This window comes from Leuciscus leuciscus, assembly GCF_965113295.1.
Source record: "Leuciscus leuciscus genome assembly, chromosome: 2".
Lineage (NCBI taxonomy): Eukaryota > Metazoa > Chordata > Actinopteri > Cypriniformes > Leuciscidae > Leuciscus > Leuciscus leuciscus.
This window is the reverse complement of record NC_138726.1, coordinates 26,750,848-26,773,199: the sequence shown is the minus strand read 5'-3', so window position 1 is coordinate 26,773,199 and position 22,352 is coordinate 26,750,848. Positions and strand designations below refer to the sequence as shown.

At 38.7% G+C, this 22,352-nt stretch overlaps 1 protein-coding gene across 1 annotated transcript in view; it reads left to right on the top strand.

Moving 5' to 3' along the window:
- Positions 1-22,352, top strand: part of b4galnt4b (beta-1,4-N-acetyl-galactosaminyl transferase 4b) — a 117,717-nt gene that overhangs the window by 58,241 nt on the left and 37,124 nt on the right. Inside the window, exons 4-8 of the mRNA XM_082161845.1 lie at positions 9,432-9,530; positions 13,119-13,214; positions 13,525-13,615; positions 15,084-15,184; positions 15,788-15,855. Of these exons, the coding sequence (XP_082017971.1) occupies positions 9,432-9,530; positions 13,119-13,214; positions 13,525-13,615; positions 15,084-15,184; positions 15,788-15,855 (455 nt within the window). The remainder of the gene's footprint in view (positions 1-9,431; positions 9,531-13,118; positions 13,215-13,524; positions 13,616-15,083; positions 15,185-15,787; positions 15,856-22,352) is intronic.

Below are 22,352 nucleotides of genomic sequence, written 5' to 3'. Positions count from 1 at the left end.
CCGGGTAAATATTTCCCCCTCCGATAGTCCCTGCTCATGAGGTAGTACTTTTTCAAAGTTCAGGAACTTTCAGGGGTGGGACTTGTGCGCTGCACAAGCTGATTGGTTGCGTTCACGCCGCATTTTGGTTGGATGATTCCACGCAGCATTTTATTTATTTTTAACCTCACTTTTTAAAAAATCTATTGCGGTTCGTGTCGTGGCTTCATGCAGTAAGAGTTGTCTGTCTGCAAATATGGAATTTAATAAAAAAAACTGGTGGACTGGCGACGAGTTTCAGGCTTTATTAAGGGTATTTGTGGAAGAGGAAACTTTCTGCGCGTTCGTCCCAGCCATCTCACGGTCAATGTCCGCAATAGCTGATAACATACAAATTTTATATCTAACGTTAGCATTACGAGCTTACTGAACACGCTTTATCAGTGCTCGTCTCTTTTCTGCCACAGCTTTTATTATTAAGTCATTATGTTTACACATTGTCATCTATTGCAAGGCACTCCAAACCATGTTACAAATTTACTATAACAGGATTGAAATAGCGCTTTGAGGTTAGTAACAAACAACTATTTACAAGACTATTCACTATTTATGATTGATAGACGGGGTTCGGGCTTTTTTTAAGCTTATTTGCGAAAGAGGAATTTTTTTGCGCGTTCGTCCCAGGCATCTCACATGATAACACTGATAACATACGTTGTCTAATTTTATACGCATACGAGCTTTCTGAACACGCTTTAGTATCAGTGCTCGTCTATTTTGTTTTGTGAATTACCTAAACCAATACATAACTGCAGCACAGTTTGAATCTCCTCCATACTTATAAATGTGGCGCTCAAAACTGATTACTGTCCGTCGCAGACTGGGAGGAGCAGTTGCGCGCAGTTTACCTTCCCGGTACTTTAGACCGCGGTGTAAACGCAAAAAGCAACCGGTCTGGGGCGAAAAAAGTTCCTGGGAAAAAAGTTCCTGGTACAAATTGTTCCGGGTAATTTCGGTGGAAACGCGGCTTTAGATCACCTTTAATCTCAAAAAAAAAAAAGAGTATTATAACTTCTATATAATATATTTCAGCTGAACATGACTTCTAAGTTGGCTAAGCAGAACAAAAAAGAACCGAAAAAGGACTCCACCGTACTAAGCTTAACATGGCAGACCACGTTGTCGGATCACACACACAAGATTGCTTCACTCAAATCGAGTGTCAGTGTGATAGACGAACAGGTTCTGGGCCCGGTTGCATGAAAGCCTTTAAAGGCCCACTGAAGTGTCTTGGAACGTACAGGTTTGTATGATGCTTTGACATAATTTCCACTGGAACAGGAAGCTTAGACGGGACATTTTGAATGGTTCCTCCCCCTTTTAAAATAGCCAATAGCGTTTAGTTTACCTCACAGACTTCAAGTTGTACTTGACCAGCACCATGGAAGTGAATCAGAGTGCTGATGATACGTTGGATTCAGTAGTAGAGGTGTGAATAAATTCTAGCTATTTCATTCTTAACCAACGTACAGTTGGAAAACGGAATAAAACTCGAGTGTTTGAGCAACCAAATTCACATCTCCAACCCATATTGCTCCGTGACATGTCAATGGTCGCTTTGGCCAGGTGGTATTTGTAGCATAGGGGGCGGGATGCTATAGATTCTAGAGAGCGTTTGATTGGACAGAAGATATGATGAGAAGCTGAAGTCCGTGGCAATGTCATAAAAATCTGTGATCCATTTTAGCGGAAGTGAGAGACTGTAAGTTTTGAATGCTTATATCTCCTAAATGCGAATTTTGGCATTGTTTTCCAACACACCAGCTTATTCATAACTTTAAAGCTAACATATTCATACTAAGCTAAAAAAAAAAAAACTTACATTTTGATTTCAAGTGGCCTTTAATTTAAGAAAACACTTAGTTTTAAGGTTAAGGGTACCCTTAGGCTGTCATTAAGTATTTTCCCTTAATTACTTGAGAGTTCCCTTAAGTTCTGTTATGCCTTGCAACAAAGTCCTTATTAACCATTTAGCCCTTAAAAAAATTAAGAGATCAAAACAGGTCCCTTAAGTCATCTGCTGAACTCAAACGCAATGGATGATTTCATGTTAATTAATGGAGGAGGAGGAAGTACCGATGTGTTTTAGCAATCAAAATAAGCCTGTTGAAAGTATGACGTCAAACAGTGTGTATTGTCAAAAAAAAAATCGAATAAACACCAAAACTTTTAAAATATTTCATCACTTCCACTGTGCACTTGAATTAATGATCTCATGCCAGTCTTTCATCTTGTGCGCAAGAGAGACTGATTATAGCGGCAGGCGTCGATTTTTTTCCCCCATCTTGAAAAAATGAAGCTTTTTTTTTGTCCTTGGTCCATTTTGGTTTAGATTTCTTGTTTCCAGGAGCCTACTGTAAAGCCGGTTGGCAGACAGGACTAGGCGTCGAGCCACGTCGCACCTAGGAAAAGGGCCGAAAGCGTCATTCTGTACTGTTGTGTTCAAGTTCAAGGCTGAAAAAAAAAAATCAGTGAAGTTGCGTTGATGTGAGTACAATACAATAACAACGAGTTGGACTAATATAATGTAATTTAATGGAAAACTTATGTGAGTGGCACAGCAGGATTTTGAGCATGCACTGTGTCATAGCTGGACTCTCTCTGGACTGAATCTTAGGACGCTCTTGTGTCGTCCGTCAGATTGTGTCGTCCGCCTTTCATAATATCCATAACTCAAATATTAGCTGTATAGTTCAGTAGGCTAAATATTAAACTTGTTTAAAGTCAGTGGCCATTATATTCGGTTTATTGTGGGAGATTTCGTAACTATAGCAATTGCTTCTCCATTGCTGTCTTTTGCCAGAAACTATCGAGAAATGCTTAGAATAAACACTTAGGGAAAGGTGACGGTTAAGACGTTTGTTGCAACGCTCTTAAAGAAATCCCTTGCCTTTGGCTGAGTGCAGCGCAAAGCTACAAGATAAAGTTGTGGGAATAGAATTCAAGGTCCACAACTTTCCTTTAATTTGTGTTAGTTTTTTCCTTTTATCTATTGTTCTGAATGTTTTGTCAGTTCCTCCCCTCTAACTGGATCCAGTATGCTTCCTACCAGTTCAGTGCCATCCCTCCTCTTTAACCTTCCAGAATGGTTAATACAGCTACAGTATACAGGTGGCGATTAAATCCATGCAGTCGGGAAAGTCTCCAGGCCCTGACGGCTTTACCATTCAGTTTTAAAAAACATTTGCTTCCCTTCTAGTTCCTATATAACGTAGGCAAGCTTTATAATGACTCTTTTAAAGCAGGATTTTAAAGCAAGTCTCTGACAACTGTCCACAATGGGTGCATACAGAAACTATGTCAAAGCATACTCTTTACTCTCTTGTTTGTTCTCAACTTCCTTTTGGTTCTAAGCATGGTCTAAAAACAATCCTGTAGTCACTAGTTTCCTCAAAATCTGGGCTCAATTTAGGAAACATTATGGTTTACATAGAGGCTCTATTCACATGCCTATATCCAACAATAATTTTTTCCCCCATCCAGTTCAGACCCTTACCTTTAGTCATCTGATGGCCTTCTCAAGATTAACTCCTGTGTGTCAATTAAAAAAAGTTACACATAGGTCCATAGAGGACAAAAATGTCTGTGTCAAAAGAATGTCATAAAGTTTAAGCTTGGGAGCACAGACTTAAGTTTGGTCTCATTTTAAAGAAGAACTTTGGCAGATTATTGTTGAAGAAAAAAAAAATGTTTTATATAAAATATATATTTTATGAAACATGTTGAACTCTAAAACTACTAGAAAGTCAAAGTCATAAATCTAAATAAGTTGTGTTCCAAATTTGAGGTTGATATCTCAATAAATGAGCTTCAAAGTCAGATTTTGTTTGGGCGCAGTACCACATTTTTAGATGCCAGCAAAGCTCTACCGGTGCACAAAGTGGCTTTCTCAAATATTACAAGCTCACACACTTTATTTTTTATTTTTTATTACACACATACTCTGACATCCATACCAACACACCCAGACAGTTATAGCTGCATAATTTATCCAATTTGCTCTATAATATACATAAGCAGAAAACGATAGACCAAACCTGAGAAAATGGCACCATCTGGTAAAAAACAGTAAACATTAAAAATGTGAAGCCTTGCCAACAGAATGAAAGGTTATTAACAAAGATTGCATTATTTTATAGTTAAATGGCCCTAGGATTAAAAATTTCAGTTTTAATGGGTTTCATGTTTGTCCCCAAGGTCCTGAGTGGAACTATTTTGTGTACCTAGTGCAAAATAGTTTTATTAAAGGAAATGGGGGTGAAATAGTAAAATTCCAATTAAAAATACACTCCTGTGCCAAAATGTGTGCAGTTGGCATTAACACAGGCAAAACAATTTTTTTTTAAAAGACTCATTTTTACAAAGACAAAAATATCCAAAAGGTCGCACATGGGTTAAGCTAATTTTTCCTCAAAATGAGCACTAATGATAGCCTGGTAATACCAGACTCTGCTACTTTACTTTGCTTCGTATACAGAGTCTGGAATAGCATAATAGAGAAGTGTTTTCTCTCTCACGGGGGGGGGGGCGCTTGTCTGAAGTTTAAAATCATTGGTTACCCGTAAGCCAATCACATAACGTTTGGTTATGGCGTGTGTTATGCGCATGCTCAGCCGCATCTAACTTCCACTGTAAACGCATGTATGATGCAAAAACTAAACCATCGAGCGAAATACCGGAGTGAACATGGCTGTGAATGACTTTTGCAGATTATGTGAAGTAAATCTACGCATCCACGGTACAATCAGCGTCTACGTCACGGCTCTCAGCCCGCCCTCTGTTCGTTGATTGGCCGGGCTGTTTTCAGGCCGGTGGAAAACTGAAAGATAGGCTGCTATCTCAGACTGACTACAGGAGTGAAATGAAATTAGCGGAAGTAGGAAGTCTGACGTAGTCAGGCTACACTAATGATACTGCATCTGGGCATTTTATTGTTGTTGTTTTTGTCAATTCCATTATTAGGTGATTTGTCATTATTGTAATACAGTACTATTGCAGATGTGCTTAAAGGGTTAGTTCACCCAAAAATGAAAATTCTGTCAGTAATTACTCACCCTCATGTTGTTCCAACCGCGTAAGACCTTCGTTCATCTTCGGAACACAAATTAAGATATTTTTGATGAAATCTGAGAGCTGATCACTTCTCCATAGACTGCTAGGTGGCCCAAACTTGCTGGCCCAGAAAAGTTATTAAAGAGATCGTTAATATAGTCCAAGTGACTACAGTGGCTCAATCTTAAGTATATCAAGCGACGAGAATACTTTTTGTGCGCAAAAACAAACAAAAATAACGACTTTATTCCACTATTCATTTCCTTCTCTCTGGGCCTCGTAGTGTTTTTGCGCAGCGCGTCTGTGTTACACGTCACCACGTCGGCTCACTATTGGCCGACGCTGGTCAAGTGTGTGACGCGCAGCGCAAAAACACTACGTGAACCAACTAGAGGCCCAGAGAGAAGGAAATGAATAGTGGAATAAAGTCGTTATTTTTTTTGTTTGTTTTTGCGCACAAAAAGTATTCTCATCGCTTGATATACTTAAGATTGAGCCACTGTAGTCACTTGGACTATATTAACGATCTCTTTAATAACTTTTCTGGGCCAGCAAGTTTGGGCCACCTAGCAGTCTATGGAGAAGTTATCAGCTCTCAGATTTCATCAAAAATATCTTAATTTGTGTTCCGAAGATGAACGAAGGTCTTACGCGGTTGGAACAACATGAGGGTGAGTAATTACTGACAGAATTTTCATTTTGGGGTGAACTAACCCTTTAATTTGACCTCTACGAAGAGGGAGTATTTGCCTCCTTCTTATCTAAAAAGTAAAACCTACCCAATCATTATTGATTTTGGTTCTTCCAAATTAGACATTTTATACAGAAGCAGTTCTCTCACTTCGTCCCCTGGAAACACACATTGATCACTTTCTTGCTTTCATTTATTTCAACCATAAGCATCTAATCTCTGTCATATTATAATTTCATAAACTCTATTAATGCGGACCCTACAGGAAGCTTGACCTAGGAGTTGCTGTCTCAGAGGATCTATGACATAACATCTTGAAACAGGTACACCATACAGTATGTGCCATGGTTTACTACAGTGTAAAATACTATTCAGAGCACACCTAACCAATGCTGTTCCATAAGACGTGGGATCCCACTACCTTGCTCACCGGTAACTGACAACGAATAATATTTGTCAGATATTAGAAGGAACTTTTTCTTTTTCTTTTCTTTTACCTTTTCTCTTCGCTGTTTCTTGTCCATTTGTGGAATGAGGGAATCATGGAGGGGATTAATAATGGACAATATCTTAGTGTTTACCTTGTCATAAATGTACCATTCTGTATTGTCACACAAAATGATTACATGAAAAAAAATATTACCCTAACTCCCCACCCTATATCATCTGTCAATGCTCACAATAAATAAGCCCCATCTCTTCTCCCCCACTAATGTAAATAAGAAGAATTCATTAACCTTGCTGATAATCCTAGGTTCTGCTTCCAGGGTGTTGGTGGGAGCCATCTGGTTAACATTGCTGTCTTGTCAGAGAGCAGAGAGGAGATCCAGTTCTCACTTATTTATGAGTCCTGCCCTCGGTCTCACGTTTGGGTCAGATCTACCAAACACTTAGACAGCAGTGGTTAACATTAGGCTTGCAGAACAGCTGGGAGGCCGATTGCATGGACACCATTAGCCGGGATGAAGCCTGCCTTCTGGACTGCACGACAGGGGCACATAGCTTAATTGGGATAGATGAGCTTTTAGGCTTGTCTTCGTTATTTTGTTTAGTTGAAAGTGACTTTAATTTGTCTTGAAGGCAATGCAGACAGAATACTGATCTAAAATAACTCTGTTTCCTGCACTGTTATGTACTGCACAGTACAGTGTGACCACTGAAGTGAAGACCGATTGCAGAATAAAGTTGATGTTTTTTTCTGAATGAAAAACATACAGCACCTCCAGAGTAGCCAAATAACCAAATGAATTATGCATTAAATTGACTGAAAGTGGTGGTAAAGACAATGTTAAAATTGAAAACAAATTATATTGTTCACCTTTTGAATCATCAAATGTATCACAGTTTCCACACAAATATTAAGCAACACAGCTGATTTCTAAAGGATTTTTTCTTCTTCTCTTTCTCTGTCTCCCTCTTTGATTGTTCATCAGACTATGGAGGGAGTGTGAGAGAGAGGAGTTCATGATCTGTACCATCTTGTTCACGGCATACAGATGAATACAGACTCTTTTCCCTGGATTTCTATTGTGGGATCGGACATTGCTTTGTTGTTACTGTTCAAATCTCTGAAGTCTGAGAGTTTTTAATAGAGAACTGTCAAATAAATGTTACCATTTACGTTACTCCTGTATCTCCACTTTATTTTTGGTGCATTTTATGTTTGTAAAGTGTAACACTAGTACACACATACACACACACACACACACACACACACACACACACACACACACACACACACACACACACACACACACACACACACACACACACACACACACACACACACACACACACACACACACACACACACACACACACACACACACACACACACACCTACACCTGTGTTAAAGTGTTCCCATTCACACGCACACACACACACACCTGTGTCAAAGTGTTCCCATTCCAATAATTCAATTCATCAAACTTTTTTATAGTCATCAATGAACTTGCAATTTTGGTTGTGCAATTCATTAACCCCAACTCACTCAACATGACACAGACAAAAGCAGGAGCTTAAGTGCTTTTCCTTCTCTCAGCACTTAATATCGCAGTTTCATTCACAGGCAGGGCTTCTAAAGGAAACGTGTGCTTGTTATTGGGTCCTGGAACTCTTCCAGTCATTTTAAATGTGATTTGTAGTGGCTCTCACCTGGATGGAAACATTTCTTCAAGAGAAGTTCTTCATCTGCTCCACTCAGTCTTTGTTTTGATAGGGACTAATTCACAGTTCTAATTTGGAGGATTAGAAGGACTGAGTGGGATTGCAGTGAAAACCTGCACATGCCCTTCTGAATCTCAAGACCAGCAAGAAATGTAGAGTAAAAAGTCTTATTTATATAACATTTTTGTTTGGATGTGTAATATTTCCTTTGACTGTGATGAGTAGTATAAGTGGTATTTAATTTTGCATTTAGGAAACATAGATTGTCTGTTTTGTCATTTAAGCAGGCCTTAACAGTAAAACAGTGTTGAATATTTAAAGGGCCCACATCATACCATTTTTTACAATTATATATTTTTTCCTCTGTGGCCCAATTTCAATGCTTATGATGTTCCTCATTTGCATGTTGCTTTGGATAAAAGCATCTGATAAATGAATAATTGTAAATAATATTAATGAGAGTTTCATGCACTAAAACAGTTTTAGATTTGCAGTCAGAACATTTCCAGAACATCAGAACAGAGCAAAAGTCCACATTTTAATTAAAAATGAAATAATACCTTTTAAAACTGAATAAACTGTCCTCCAAACTGACATTTTCCAATGACACATTATTAGTGAATAGTACACTATGCAACTTTTGGCGCTCTAGCATTTAATAAACAAAACTGCATGTATCCGGAGCTACTTTTTTCTGTTTATGTATATGACGAGTCACGCAGGTACTGGGCTACTCTGCAGTGGTTGTCGTCCCACACGGTCTAAAATAGTCTGAATATAAACACTTATTATTAGGGGTGTAACAATACCCATATGTCACGATTCGATACATATCATGATACTGAACGAATATGCTTGCACTCTGTCACTGACTAGATATATTTAAAATAATGTAGGCCACTTTTTACTGGTAACATAAGACTTTGGCATTATCAGGACCCACAAATGTTCCCCAATTGCATTATTATACATTATATTCAACATTATATATAGCAGTTTAATAGGACTGACAAAAAAAAAAAAAAAATTCTCACACATTTTTTATTTTGGTTGAACTATACACAATACATATTGTCACCATGATGCATATTGTTGCAATTTTGTATTGCGATATATTGTGACACACTATATTGTTACACCCCAACTTATTATAGGTGTTACCTTAGTGATTCAGGATAAGACAAAAACACGGTTTGGAAGATGAATTCATGATGCACTCACTCATATAAATTTTATAGATTTTGCAAAGTGTACCTTCAAATAAAGCTATACACAATTGGACATCAGTCTAATTCAATGTCATCTCGTTGGTTTATTGAGGAAAAAACAAATCAATCTTTATTTTCTTGATTTAAGCTGCACTAAACACTGTATTTTGGCATGATTAGTAGTATAGCACAGGCGCTGAGTGTTACTTGAAAATGTCTATGAGCCATCTCTTTATGTAAGGTCACTAAGCACACCTTGTTCCTGCTGTTTCAGGGGGAAGAGCTCAATGAATCTGCTCAGGAGAGTCGTGCCAACGCTGAGATGCACAGACTCCTCGGCCAGAAGTTCCTCAGGTTGCCATGGAAACCAGAGGTAAAACATCCTTTTATAGTGTTAGAAACATACACTTTAGTTTCCTACAAAGAAGACATATTCCTACATAATGTGTATGATAATGTGTAGGATAATACTCAAAACCACACTGGCAGTGTGCAATATAACTGTGAATCTCTCTCACGATCTCGCTCTCTTGCTCTCATTGTGTGATTTCCTTAGGGAGGCTCATCCTCCCATAGCTCTGCATCCCGCCAGGAATCATACTAAAATTACATGAACAGGTGGCCGAAAAGACGAGAGAACAACAGGCGCTGTATTGATGATGAACCAGCCAGTTCTGCTTAGCCCTGCTATCTTGTTTTATATATAAAAATGATTTAGACACCCACAAACACCTGAATATCAAGCTTTAAAGGGATCTATTATGCCCCTTTTTACAAGATGTAATATAAGTCTCAGGTGTCCCCAGAAGTTATCTGTGAAGTTTCAGCTCAAAATACCCCACAGATCATGTATTATACCATGTTGTAAATGACCATTTTTGAGTGGAAGGAAAAACATTCTGTTTTCGTGCATGTATCTTCAAATCCAAATGAGCTGCTGCTCCCCATCCTGCTTTCCAGGAGAGGGAGCAACCTTTACAGCTCGTGCCTCGGATACTCTGGCAAAAACTAAAATATCTGTTTGGTTTTGATTATCAACTCTATTGCAGTTACGCTCAAATGACATTGTAGGGTGGGCCATTTATATGGATACACCGCAACAACATGGGAATGGCTGGTGACACCAAAGTCCCGTTTGTGGCACACCAGTACATGTGAGGGGGCAAACTCCTCAAGATGGGTGGTGACCATGACATATACTAATGTGCCACAAACAGGACCTCAATATCACCAACCACTCCCATGCCACCACGGTGTATCCATATAAATGGCCCACCCTGTACAACAAACGGCTCATTTGGACCACAAAAAAATGTGGCTTGCAAGCCATAGGTTTCAGAGCTCTGTTCTAGGGGAACCCCTGCCCATAAAAATGTAAGTTTTGCCCGAGGGCAGAATGTACGGCGGCCGACCGTTGTGATTTCCATGCAACGCATACCAAGGTGCAATGCCCATCTCTGGACTCGAGTCTGGCAACCTGTTTATATGCTTGGGTGAACCTTGTGATGTCATCGCACTGCGTCTGCCAGTGGCTTAGTGTCAAATGTGTCTCAGACACCGGGTTCTGCGGGATGCGTCCCCATAGCATAATTCGACACGGTGTGGAGTTCCTTGGAAAGGGAACATGTATTATTAAACATGCTTTCATAGCATTTTTTTTCATGGTATGACCCTTAAGCAACATGTCTATATACCGTACTTCAATATTGTAGCCAGCTGCTGCTGTGTAGCTTTTTTTCTAAATACTGTGAAACAGACTCTAGTATTTCCGATCGATAAGCCAACAGTCCTTATCTTCTCTCCCCACCTCATCGACATAGCAGGCAAGGAGACCAGACACTATGTGTGATAATGAAGAGACAATGATCAAAGAGGGTCCCTGACCGCATGCTGCCCCCAAGGCCCCCTTCCTTTGGGCCTGTGACAGATGAGCTCCTTGTTCGACACTGAAGTTTCAGTTGCGGGCAAACCCTCCAGGAAGTTGCGAGAGCACAAAAGCTCTTATGAGGCATGTGATTTAGGGAGCACCAGATGCCAGAAATAGCAATGGCGCAAAGACGTCACACAGGAGTCCTTGTGCTGCCCCGTTCTCCCGCCGTCTATTTTATTGGATATGTGTCAATTGTTTGTCAGATATTTATCCACAATGATACACAGCAGCGAGAAAAAAAATACCCCAGTGCAGAGATAACCTGTTTTTATCCATTGATTTATGTGCTTTTTCTCTGTGTTATTGAATGTCATTATATGGCCAGTAGGAATAACCAGACTGGGAAATATATCATCAAGGCTTTGGCTTGAAGCACAGTGAGACAAAAGATCTCAGGCCATTCATTCACACTCCATATGCCGCAGCATAAGATGCTCTTATCGTGCACTGCAGAATGTATTTTATAGTTACTTATAATTCAGAGATAAAGGGAAGATGAATGCTATTCATTTTGTGTGACAACACAAGATTCACAGGTATTTATATCATACCTTATTCTAACAAGTACAGACAAGTCTATTACTGATACACAACAAGACTATTTATAAAAAAAATAAAAAAAGTATCATACCTCTGGGGGATTATGGTAGCAAATCCCATTTTTTCATGATTTATGGTGCATTTATATTACATCGCTCGTTTTTATATAGATGCTGTCACAATCTCCTTGTTTCCCTTTGCGCAAAACAAACCAGGGTGACAGTTATTCATCTATTCTGAGCATGTGAAAATTTAAATGGTACACTTGATAATGCCCAGAGCTAAATCCACCGTACCACCTGTGACCACATTGCATACTTTCTTTTCCCTCGACTGAACCCTTGCCATGTGTGAATGCGCCGTGGAGTCGCAATCCAGTTGTGCCAATGACAGCTGTAACCATGCCCAAGATTGCTTAGATTTCTGTGGTGTCCTGTCCGCCTCTGAGTGGGTGGGATGCCAATCCCACCATTCACATCAGATGCAATTATATAGGCTAAATTTAAATGTAGCTGTGAGGAGAGAGACCTAATGACTGACATAAGGGGAAAGGCAATGTAATGTGAGCTCACCTGCATGGTGAGTAATGCTTGTCTCTGTCACCGCCACCACCAGGAGAATTACAGAAAGATAAAGGGTGGTGAAGAATTCAGTACATGAAGATCTGCAAAGGTGCACACATTTCCTGCTAAATCCCACCACTGCTGCACCACCAACTCATAAATTCTTCATTAAATCGTGAGCATGAAGTTGTTGGTAATGCATTGCCCAATTTTCCTGTTTATGACAATTTGTTTTTACTGAAAGCACTTCTGCGTATACAATATACAATTAATCACTCTGCAAACTGTGAGTATTTTGTCGTATCCAGCTTTCCATGGCAAAACATGATAATTATTATTTTCCTCCTGTGGAGAAAAATATATTATTGGTATTAGGCCACTACAGTTATATTACAATTGATGTTAAAATCAAAGAGGTCTCTAGCAACTGGAGAAAGGTATCTGTTAGCGTTCCCATTCCCATTTATTCGGTGTTGAGCTGGAGAAAGATGCTTTTTGCCCCATATGGTATAGTTATGACATTTACAGTACCAGCAGGTGAGTAACTGGATCATTATGCCAAACCTTGACCTTTTGGTTTAAAACTACACTGTTTCTTTAAAATTGCTTGGACCAACTTTATATTTATACATTCATAGTTCATTTACAGTTTACTGTCACTCTTTTGCCTTTAGGGTAGTGACATATTGACAGATTGATTATCAATTTCAAATATGTTTTTTGTCTGGCTGTTCTGTGTATAATCTGGGTCTGTGTGAATGCCTGGGGTCCTGTTTTCACCTGTAAATCAATTGTTAATTCAGCCAATTTTATTTTATTTAAAAAAATAAAATAATCACTGGACATTTGCTTTTTCCTTCAAATCAATGCTGGTTATACATGAGGTAAAGGCTGATTCTCTTTTTCTTTCTTTTTTGTTCTCTATCAGTATAAAGGTCAGGCCAATCTGCATGTGTTTGAAGACTGGTGTGGTTCATCTATCTCCCAGCTCAGGAAGAATCTTCATTTTCCTCTCTACCCACATGTAAGTTTCTCAGACACTGAAAGAAAGAGTTTGATAGAACAATTAAGATGAACTTGCTTGTTTGACGGAGTCTAGTCAGTATATTATTTTCAATATTTTTAACAAACCCCAAATGTTGACCTAATATTTGCTTGTGGCAGTATGTTTTACAGCCAGAGCTAATATAATTTCTTTTCACAGTGTTTTGAAGCTGTCTGTTTATTCTTCTTACAAGTCATTTTGAGGTGTGATTCTGTGAATTACTGTTAGTGTCTTGGGTTTAAGAGTGAATAGGCCTACAGATGCTTTTATATTTAATTCTTCCCCACAGACCAGGACCACAGTGAAGAAAATTGCAGTGGCTCCAAAGTGGAAGAATTATGGCCTTAGAGTCTTTGGATTCATCCATCCTTACAAAGATGGTTAGTGTATTTCATTAAGGTTTTTGTTTCATTACAGGGATTTCATCTATACAGTAGTTATTGTTTTAACAAACATGATTTATGAACCTTTGAAATATTATGGATTTGTTTTTTATCATAATTAAAATCAAACACATGCTCATTTAATTTATAATGCCATGCTCTAATTTATGCAATTGCTGTGCATTGATATCCTTGTTCAGTAACTAAATAAATCTGTCCTATTGGTGGTGGTAACTAAATCAACCATTGGTTGAGGATAATAATAATAATAATTATTATTATCATTATTATTATTATTGTGTAAAAATAGTCTATACATACTATTGACACTTGGCTTGTCAATAGTATCCTGCCTTAATGGACTGAATTTGATACTGTCATTCTAAAACATAGAATTTAGAGTCTTTTCTTCCATCAAATAATTTTTTTTTTTTGTCATCCTACATGATTCAGCTTGTATTAAACAGATGGCTTGACATTCAGCTGTAGCATTTTATGATATAACTTGGACTGCATTGGTCCCTCAGGGATCTCAAACCATTCAGGTCTGTAGACAGCATAGCAGATATAGATCATTATATTATCCAGCCTGATTGTTTTCACCTGATTTGTTCCACTGTTTCCACATTTATGGAAAGAGTCTTGTCATCTGTCCAAAGGACATTATTTCAGAAGCGCTTTCAAAAGTGAAACATCTGGTACATTACTTTATACCATATTGTTTGAAGTCATGAACACAGGCATTATTGAATTCTAAAGGTACTTTATCATCAGTAACTATGAGTTATTTTTTATCCTAATAAAATGTGTTCTGTGTAAATAAAAAGGGTGAATAGAAACACATACTAATAGTGATTCATACCCAATTCTAAAAGCTTCTCAAACCGTTGTGCTGTACCATCACACACGTGCAATACATGCACATTAAGTGTTGCTTTGTGTTCGAAGTGTTCCTAAAAGCAGGATTGACTGGGGTGTAAGAGATCTGAATATTGCCAAAGCTGACAGGACGTCTAAAGGCACACAGAAACCATTATTTCAGTGGATTCCCTGCAATCAGCACATTTTGCACACTCTGCCTAACCTGATAAGAAAAAGCTGCTGTGAGGACTACTGTATGAGCCCTGATGTGTGCAGGCGTGCTCATGTTTGCAGGGGAAAAGTTATGAGACTTTGCTAAGTTTTCATTAGCAAATAACCAGGGTCGCTGAGTCAGGCTTTTGACTGTGGCACACAAGCTCACAAAACAATCAGATAAGGAAGAGCTACTGTCAATATAAGGTATATAGTGGAGAACTACAGACAGCCAGAATAAAGCCACTAGCACTGCTGGGTGATAGACTACTGCGAGATTCCTGTGACTGCCAAACAACATCTTATCAAAGGAAGCTTAGAAGTGAGAATCTGCAGGTCAGTCATAAGGTTATGCAGTACAACTCTGTAAATGATACATTATTTATTTCAGGGGATTTCCAGTTCGCCATAGCATCGGATGATAACTCTGAACTGTGGCTAAGCTCAGATGAGAGTCCACTCAATGCCCGGCTCCTGGTGTATGTGGGACAGGTGTGTACTATGATGCATGGCTCCTAAATAAACCAGGCTGCACTTCTGAACAACTTCATACCTACAGTAAAAGGGCTGAGTTTATTTTTATCTTTTTTTTGTTTTTTTGTCTGACATAGGGATGGGGAAAACTCTGAATTGAAGAATGACTAAATTTATGAGCGTGTAGCCTATTTTAATTGAATTGGCCACACCCCTCAGGAAGCTGATTTTGAAATTGAAATTTGAATTACAGAAAGAGATTTTACAAAATTGTAATTGAAAAAACATAGGTTATCTATCTATCTATCTATCTATCTATCTATCTATCTATCTATCTATCTATCTATCTATCTATCTATCTATCTATCTATCTATCTATCTATCTATCTATCTATCTATCTATCTATCTATCTATCTATCTATCTATCTATCAGTTTTAATTCACTTTTATTCTGCTTCCTAACATTCAGATTGCTAGTTAGCTTCCTCTTTAATACCTCAATTAAATTGTAATTTAAAACGCCCTCTCAATTCAATTCTGAATAGTACAAGCCTGGATATTGTGTCCTGTGTGTCTGTGCTGGAGATGAGTTACAGTCTATGTTGTCTGTTGTCATATAGCACGGCTCAGAGTGGACAGCTCCAGGAGAGTTCAGCAAGTTCAGATCCCAAACTTCCAAACCTGTGCGGTGAGTGTCATACAGCATATGTTTCCTGGATTTATCCTCATAATTAAATGCATATTAGGAGAGTATGACTAAAGGATTGTCTGCAACATGGAAAGGTACTTGCCAGCTCATTGCTTTATACCGCTATACAGTACGTTTAAATATGCTGTGCTCTGGATGAGCAGCAATGAGTGAGACAGGATGTTAAGATCACAGTTGTGGTAAGTGACACATTAACTTGTCATTTCTCCTCAAGATGAACACTGATGTAATTTTTTTCATTTGTCACTGATTTTATTATTTAGCAGAGGGTATGAACATGCTCACACATTTCCCTGGTTTCACAAAAAAAGCTTAAGCCATTACCAGACTAAAATGCATGTTTGAGCTGTTTTAACAGAAAGCAACTTGCACTGGCATATCTTAATATATGTCAGTGCCATTGTTTTGTCTCAATATGCTCACCTGTAATGTTTTTATGGCATATTTATAAAAGCTACTTAAATGCCCTAATCCTGGTTTAGTCTGTGAAACCAGGCCACATATTTGTATTTGTAAATTGAGTTTAAATAACCTGAAAAACAGTCATGCCACCAAACTTCTTGAATGAGTGAAACATTCAAGATATTTTCCGCCATTCCTTATCCATTCATTAAATCCAGGTGTATGAACCTTATATACTTTATGCCCATAATGATTTAAGACCGCACACGCTCAACTTCACTGTTAAATGAACAGGCATCAGGGGCAATTACTGTAACTGTAAGTGTGCTGCCGAATAGGTGTCTGCAGAGACAGTGTGATTGGGAATAACAAGGGGACACATTAAATAGTAGTTTGTCAGAGTGAAGTGTCATGTCGTCCGTTTTAATCGCCCTTGTCTGTCTTCTCCAGCCACTGCTGATTGGTGCAGAAGTCGAGCTTCGGTGTAAATAGTGTGTGCCGCTGAATTATTCATCAGCAGTGTCAGTCTAAAAGCAAGCGTGTACATGTTCCAGAATATTTTAGTGGCAATAAAAATGAGCATGCTTATTGGCACTCCAGAGGGAAAGGCAGAGAAGTGCCTCCTCTTTTCAGCGAGCTTTGACAATGGCCTGGCAACGGTTCAAACTGCCACAAGAGTGTCTTTGATATCCTCTGCTTTTCTAGTTGAGGATGTCAGGATATAAACTTTTTTTGACTTCTGTTCAACTTGAGTTAGACGACTTTCTGTCTGCGTACCTCAGTTCACTGTTTGCTTTCATTTTGCCCTTCGATTGGGGCTTGTTAGTTTGGTGATAGACAGAGCAGAGTAGGCCAATGCGTCATAGACTAATGGGGTGGATTTTAGAGAGCAAAAATGGCAAATGTCTGACAGGATTGTCTGGAATTCCCATAGTTGCTGGGCAAAATAGTGCACTAATGAACTACAGGGAAAAGTCTTACAGAGCAATCAAGAGGCGAGACATGCCTGTCAGTTGTGGATGACAGAAACTAGGAAGATGCTTTAAGAAATTAGCTTAATACATGCCCAAACATCTCCATATAATTGTATTTCCACACAACCCCCCTGTCTGTCTGTCTCTCTCTCTCTCTCTCTCTCTCTCTCTCTCTCTCTCTCTCTCTCTCTCTCTCTCTCTCTCTCTCTCTCTCTCTCTCTAAGAAATATTTAATAAAATATACAGAAATATATCATTTTAATTTAAATATATAATATACATGAGACTCTGTGTCTTACTCTTATGTATACAGTATGTATAGTATTTTCATGTATCACTTACATAATAGAATGGAGTATATATATTTTGCCCTCCACGGCTGAAGGAAAGAAAGGGCAGAGTAACTCAGAGTCTCAGATATTGCAACTGACATTTATGGCAATATGTATGTCAGTTCTACAGGGCCAGAAGAGGTCAACCTCTCTTGACATTTTAGAAGTATCTGTCACAAGTGTGCTAGGAAATGTTAAATGCAGTTTCAGTTCTCTAAATATATAAATGGATCTATCAACTGGACTTTTTAATGCTAGTACATTTACATTGCCACTATAAATCAATCCATCCATCCATCCATCCATCCATCCATCCATCCATCCATCCATCCATCCATCCATCCATCCATCCATCCATCCATCCATCCATCCATCCATCCATCCATCCATCCATCCATCCATCCATCCATCCATCCATCCATCCATCCATCCATCCATCCATCCATCCATCCATCCATCCATCCATCCATCCATCCATCCATCCATCCATCCATCCATCCATCCATCCATCCATCCATCCATCCATCCATCCATCCATCCATCCATCCATCCATCCATCCATCCATCCATCCATCCATCCATCCATCCATCCATCCATCCATCCATCCATCCATCCATCCATCCATCCATCCATCCATCCATCCATCCATCCATCCATCCATCCATCCATCCATCCATCCATCCATCCATCCATCCATCCATCCATCCATCCATCCATCCATCCATCCATCCATCCATCCATCCATCCATCCATCCATCCATCCATCCATCCATCCATCCATCCATCCATCCATCCATCCATCCATCCATCCATCCATCCATCATATATACAAATTGCAACTATAAAAGAGCTAATGTAGATGTACAAGTACTAGAATTAAATGTTTATTTATTCATTTATAAAAATTTTATACAGTGTAGGTCAAAGACTTCATCCTAAATTTTCAAATATTTATGTGGTTTTATACTGCTTAATTTAGTGGATCATATACTGTCATTCTCTGTTTGTCTGTATTCAGTTCAGGCAACTGTTGTTTTGCAAGCCTGTCCTGTCTGTTTGTTATCCGCTAATCTGTGCATAAATTACTTGATTACTTCCCAAAATGAACAAACAAAAAACAAACTTTACTCAAGAGGGAATTTGCATTTTAAAATACTTAGCAATCTCCCTTCTAAGGTTTGTTTTTAATTCAAATTTTTTGTGCCAACGCTCACTTTCATGTTACATTAGGTTTATGCAAATGTCTGGAGCATTCATTAATGAAGTCAGGATAGTGGGTGCTGTCATCAAAATGAGCTAGATAAATATTGGTTTTATTTATCTAGCTCATTTTGATGACAGCACCCACTACAGTGGGGAAAATGCATTGTGGAGCATGAGTGAGAGTTTCTGAATTTAATACTTTTTAAAAATGTATTAAATAGGCTGCCGTCGATGTGTAAATTTGTACCTGTTTAATTTGTCGCTTTGGATCTGTTTGTTGAGGTTAAACTTATCAGTTGGCTTAGAACAACTGAGACGCTGCGTCATACGTTGCGTGAGACAGTTTCTGAAGCAGGTGTGATATCACAGTCAGGTGACTTCACAGGTGTGTTGACACAGGGTATAAAAGGGCCCTTAGAGAAAATCTTATTAGCTTCAGATTGTCTGAAGAAAGAAGTCCAGGCGGGCCTAAAGTATTGCAACGCAACCCAGAGTCTGCCAACAACTTCTTATAGGAAAGGGTACCCATATGCAAATGTAATATACATAAATTAAATATCAATATATCAAATATATACTCATATAAAGTAAAAACATACATGTACATACATGTATAGCTATATATGAAACCTATTAGAAATTGGAACAGTTCCATATATTAACATATACTGTACATTTAGCCCATACAAATATGTTTATGTATGTGTATGTATATTTAACATATATCTCATACATTAAATATCCATATGGTCATATAGGCTATATGAAACCTTTTAGAAATTGGAGCCATTCCATATATTGACATATAAATGTATCCCATACAAATATGTTTATGCATGTACAGTACAATACATATTTTGACATATGTCTCATATATAATTATTAAAGGGGTCATATAATGGTACATGCACTTTTACAAGTTGATTGTACTGAAATGTGTGTTGGCAGTGCCTGTACACAACCATCATAAAATGATAAAAATCCATCCAGTGTTTTTTTTTAAATCTTCTTTTATGTTTCCCCCCAACTCAAATCAAGCTGTTCGATTTTGTGACGTCACAAAATCGACACCCCTCCCACGACTGTTGATTGACAGTAGCGTTTCAACACAGCCCCGCCCTCGCTCGTGAGCGAGCTGTAAATGATAGCCCGCGCGGACCGGCGCGTCAGTAGCTACGTTTACATGGACACAATCGGAATGAAATCAATCCGATTGATGAATCCGAACAAGGTGTTTACATGAATGATAAATAAAGTAATCGGGTTGATGTGTGCGTTTATATGTCACAAGTTTCAAATCGGATCTGATGTTTTGACATGCGCACACTGCACGAATATTTAGAGTTTCCCGCTTTTCGCGCATAAATATTCTCCTCTATTGGTTCTTTACGTAATATTAATTCGTCTCTGGTCATAATTTAGAGCATATTAACCGTTTTGCCGTGCTGCTTATTGATCACGCAGTAAAAATGCCCCTCCCTGCGGCCAAAACCAGTCGTCTGTGGATGAGAATCCAAAACAAGGACTGGTGGGACGTTGTCCTGCTTCACTTCACAGACGCGTGAGTGAAATGAGAATTTTAGAATGACGGGAAACTTATTTATATGACACTTTATTAAACAGGAAGAACAGCTCGTTCCGCGCGTCATACGTCATTACGCTAGTTAACGTCATTGCACATGCGCAGTCCTTTCAGTTTCGGTTTTCAATCCGATCAAGTGTTTACATGTTCTCTCGATCGGATTACAAAAGGGATAAACCACCCCTTTCAATCCGATCGAAATTTCATTCGGATCGAGCTCAATCGGATCAGTTAAGGTGTTTACATGAAGGTTTTTTAGTCCGATTGAGCCGTCAATCCGATTATAAGTGTCCATGTAAACGCAGCTATTGTTGATACTGGAGCACTGAGCAGAATGGCGTCTAAGCAATTGTGGTGTTCTGTTCTTGGGTGTAATAGCAGCAGTCATTTTGATGTTCCTAAATCCGCAGTGGCTAGTACAATACTAATAAGAATTTTTAATTAAAGTATATTACAAACTTTTAATTTAGAACCTAAAGAATCATATTAGCGTGTACAAAAATGGCATTATATGACCCCTTTAATACACATAACATAATTATGTATTTGTATGTGTACTATACAAGTTACACATACATGCATAGCACATTGTTTACATGTGGCATATATTTTGTGTATATGTGTATGTATATATATATATATATATATATATATATATATATATATATATATATATATATATATATATATATATATGTGTGTCAGGTTCTTAGTATTGATTTTACATATTAAAAAAATGAAATGTATGGAAAATATGTTTTTTGAAAATATGTGTGATACATAAATGTAATTTATGAAAAACATGGTGTGCACATTTTGATATATTTGATAAATTTGTATATTCTGAATATATGTTACTTATTGTCAGGTGAGGCCAGGGATGAAGAAGGACTCAAGAACGCAGAGGTTTATGGGCTTTTTATGAGACTTAAAGCTGCCGTCGGCAAATTTTGTTTGGATCATATTCAGTGAAATCGACACTATAATCCGACAGAACAACATAAATAAGGTGGTTTTAGAAAAAAAACGAGCTTCTAACTCCACCTGGAGCGTGTTATTTGTTTTGCAAAAAACCACCGCTCCCGGATCATCGGGTCCAATCAGCGCAGGGGGGTGTGAGATCTGACTGTCAATCACAGGTCGTGCACACGCCACAGATCCCACTCCCCCCTCGCGCACGTTACAATCACATGCCTCGGGCTATTACCTTGGTCCGTCCACTGGAGTGTAGAAACATCCGCGGGGACATAGTCTTCATCCGAGACTTGTATCTCGCTTTCAAAACACTAACAAATCAAATAAGCTCATTTAGAGTATAAATGACGTTAGCAATTGCAATCTATGGGTAGATTAGCCAGGGCAGCATACCTCCGAGTACTCCATGGTGTTGATCGATGCTGATGAGATGGGCGCGTTCACAGAAAATCTGGTGCACACGCACTGACGAGCACGAACTCGATGGGAGGGTATTCGTTGATAGTGGGGGAGGGGCATGAGAGTTGTAAACATTCAAAATGTTGGCTAAGTCCACTCAATCTCCCAGGGTTGCCGACGGCAGCTTTAAAAAAATAAACAAAACACAAACAAAAATTCCCCGCAGGTGGAAAAACAGTCCAAGTAGGCAGGACTGGAGATTATACAGCATAGCAAGGAATGGTAGGGCAGTTACACAGCAACACCTACCACAAAAACAACCACAACAAACTGGCACAGGACTGAGAACACATGGAGAATAAATAGGGAAGGAAATGAGGAGGGTAACAAGGGAGAACAGGTGGGGCAAATTAACCAAATCAGGTGACAAAAAGGATTGGGTTAAGACAATGGACAGCGGGGAACATGAGACATAGAAACACACAAAACAAAGCCATGTGTCCGCACAAAACATGACATCAGAACACTCAACCAAGGAGAGTTATATTAAAACATTTCCTGGCTCTTCCAAGCTTTATAATGGGAGTTAATGGGTATATTTTTTTGGA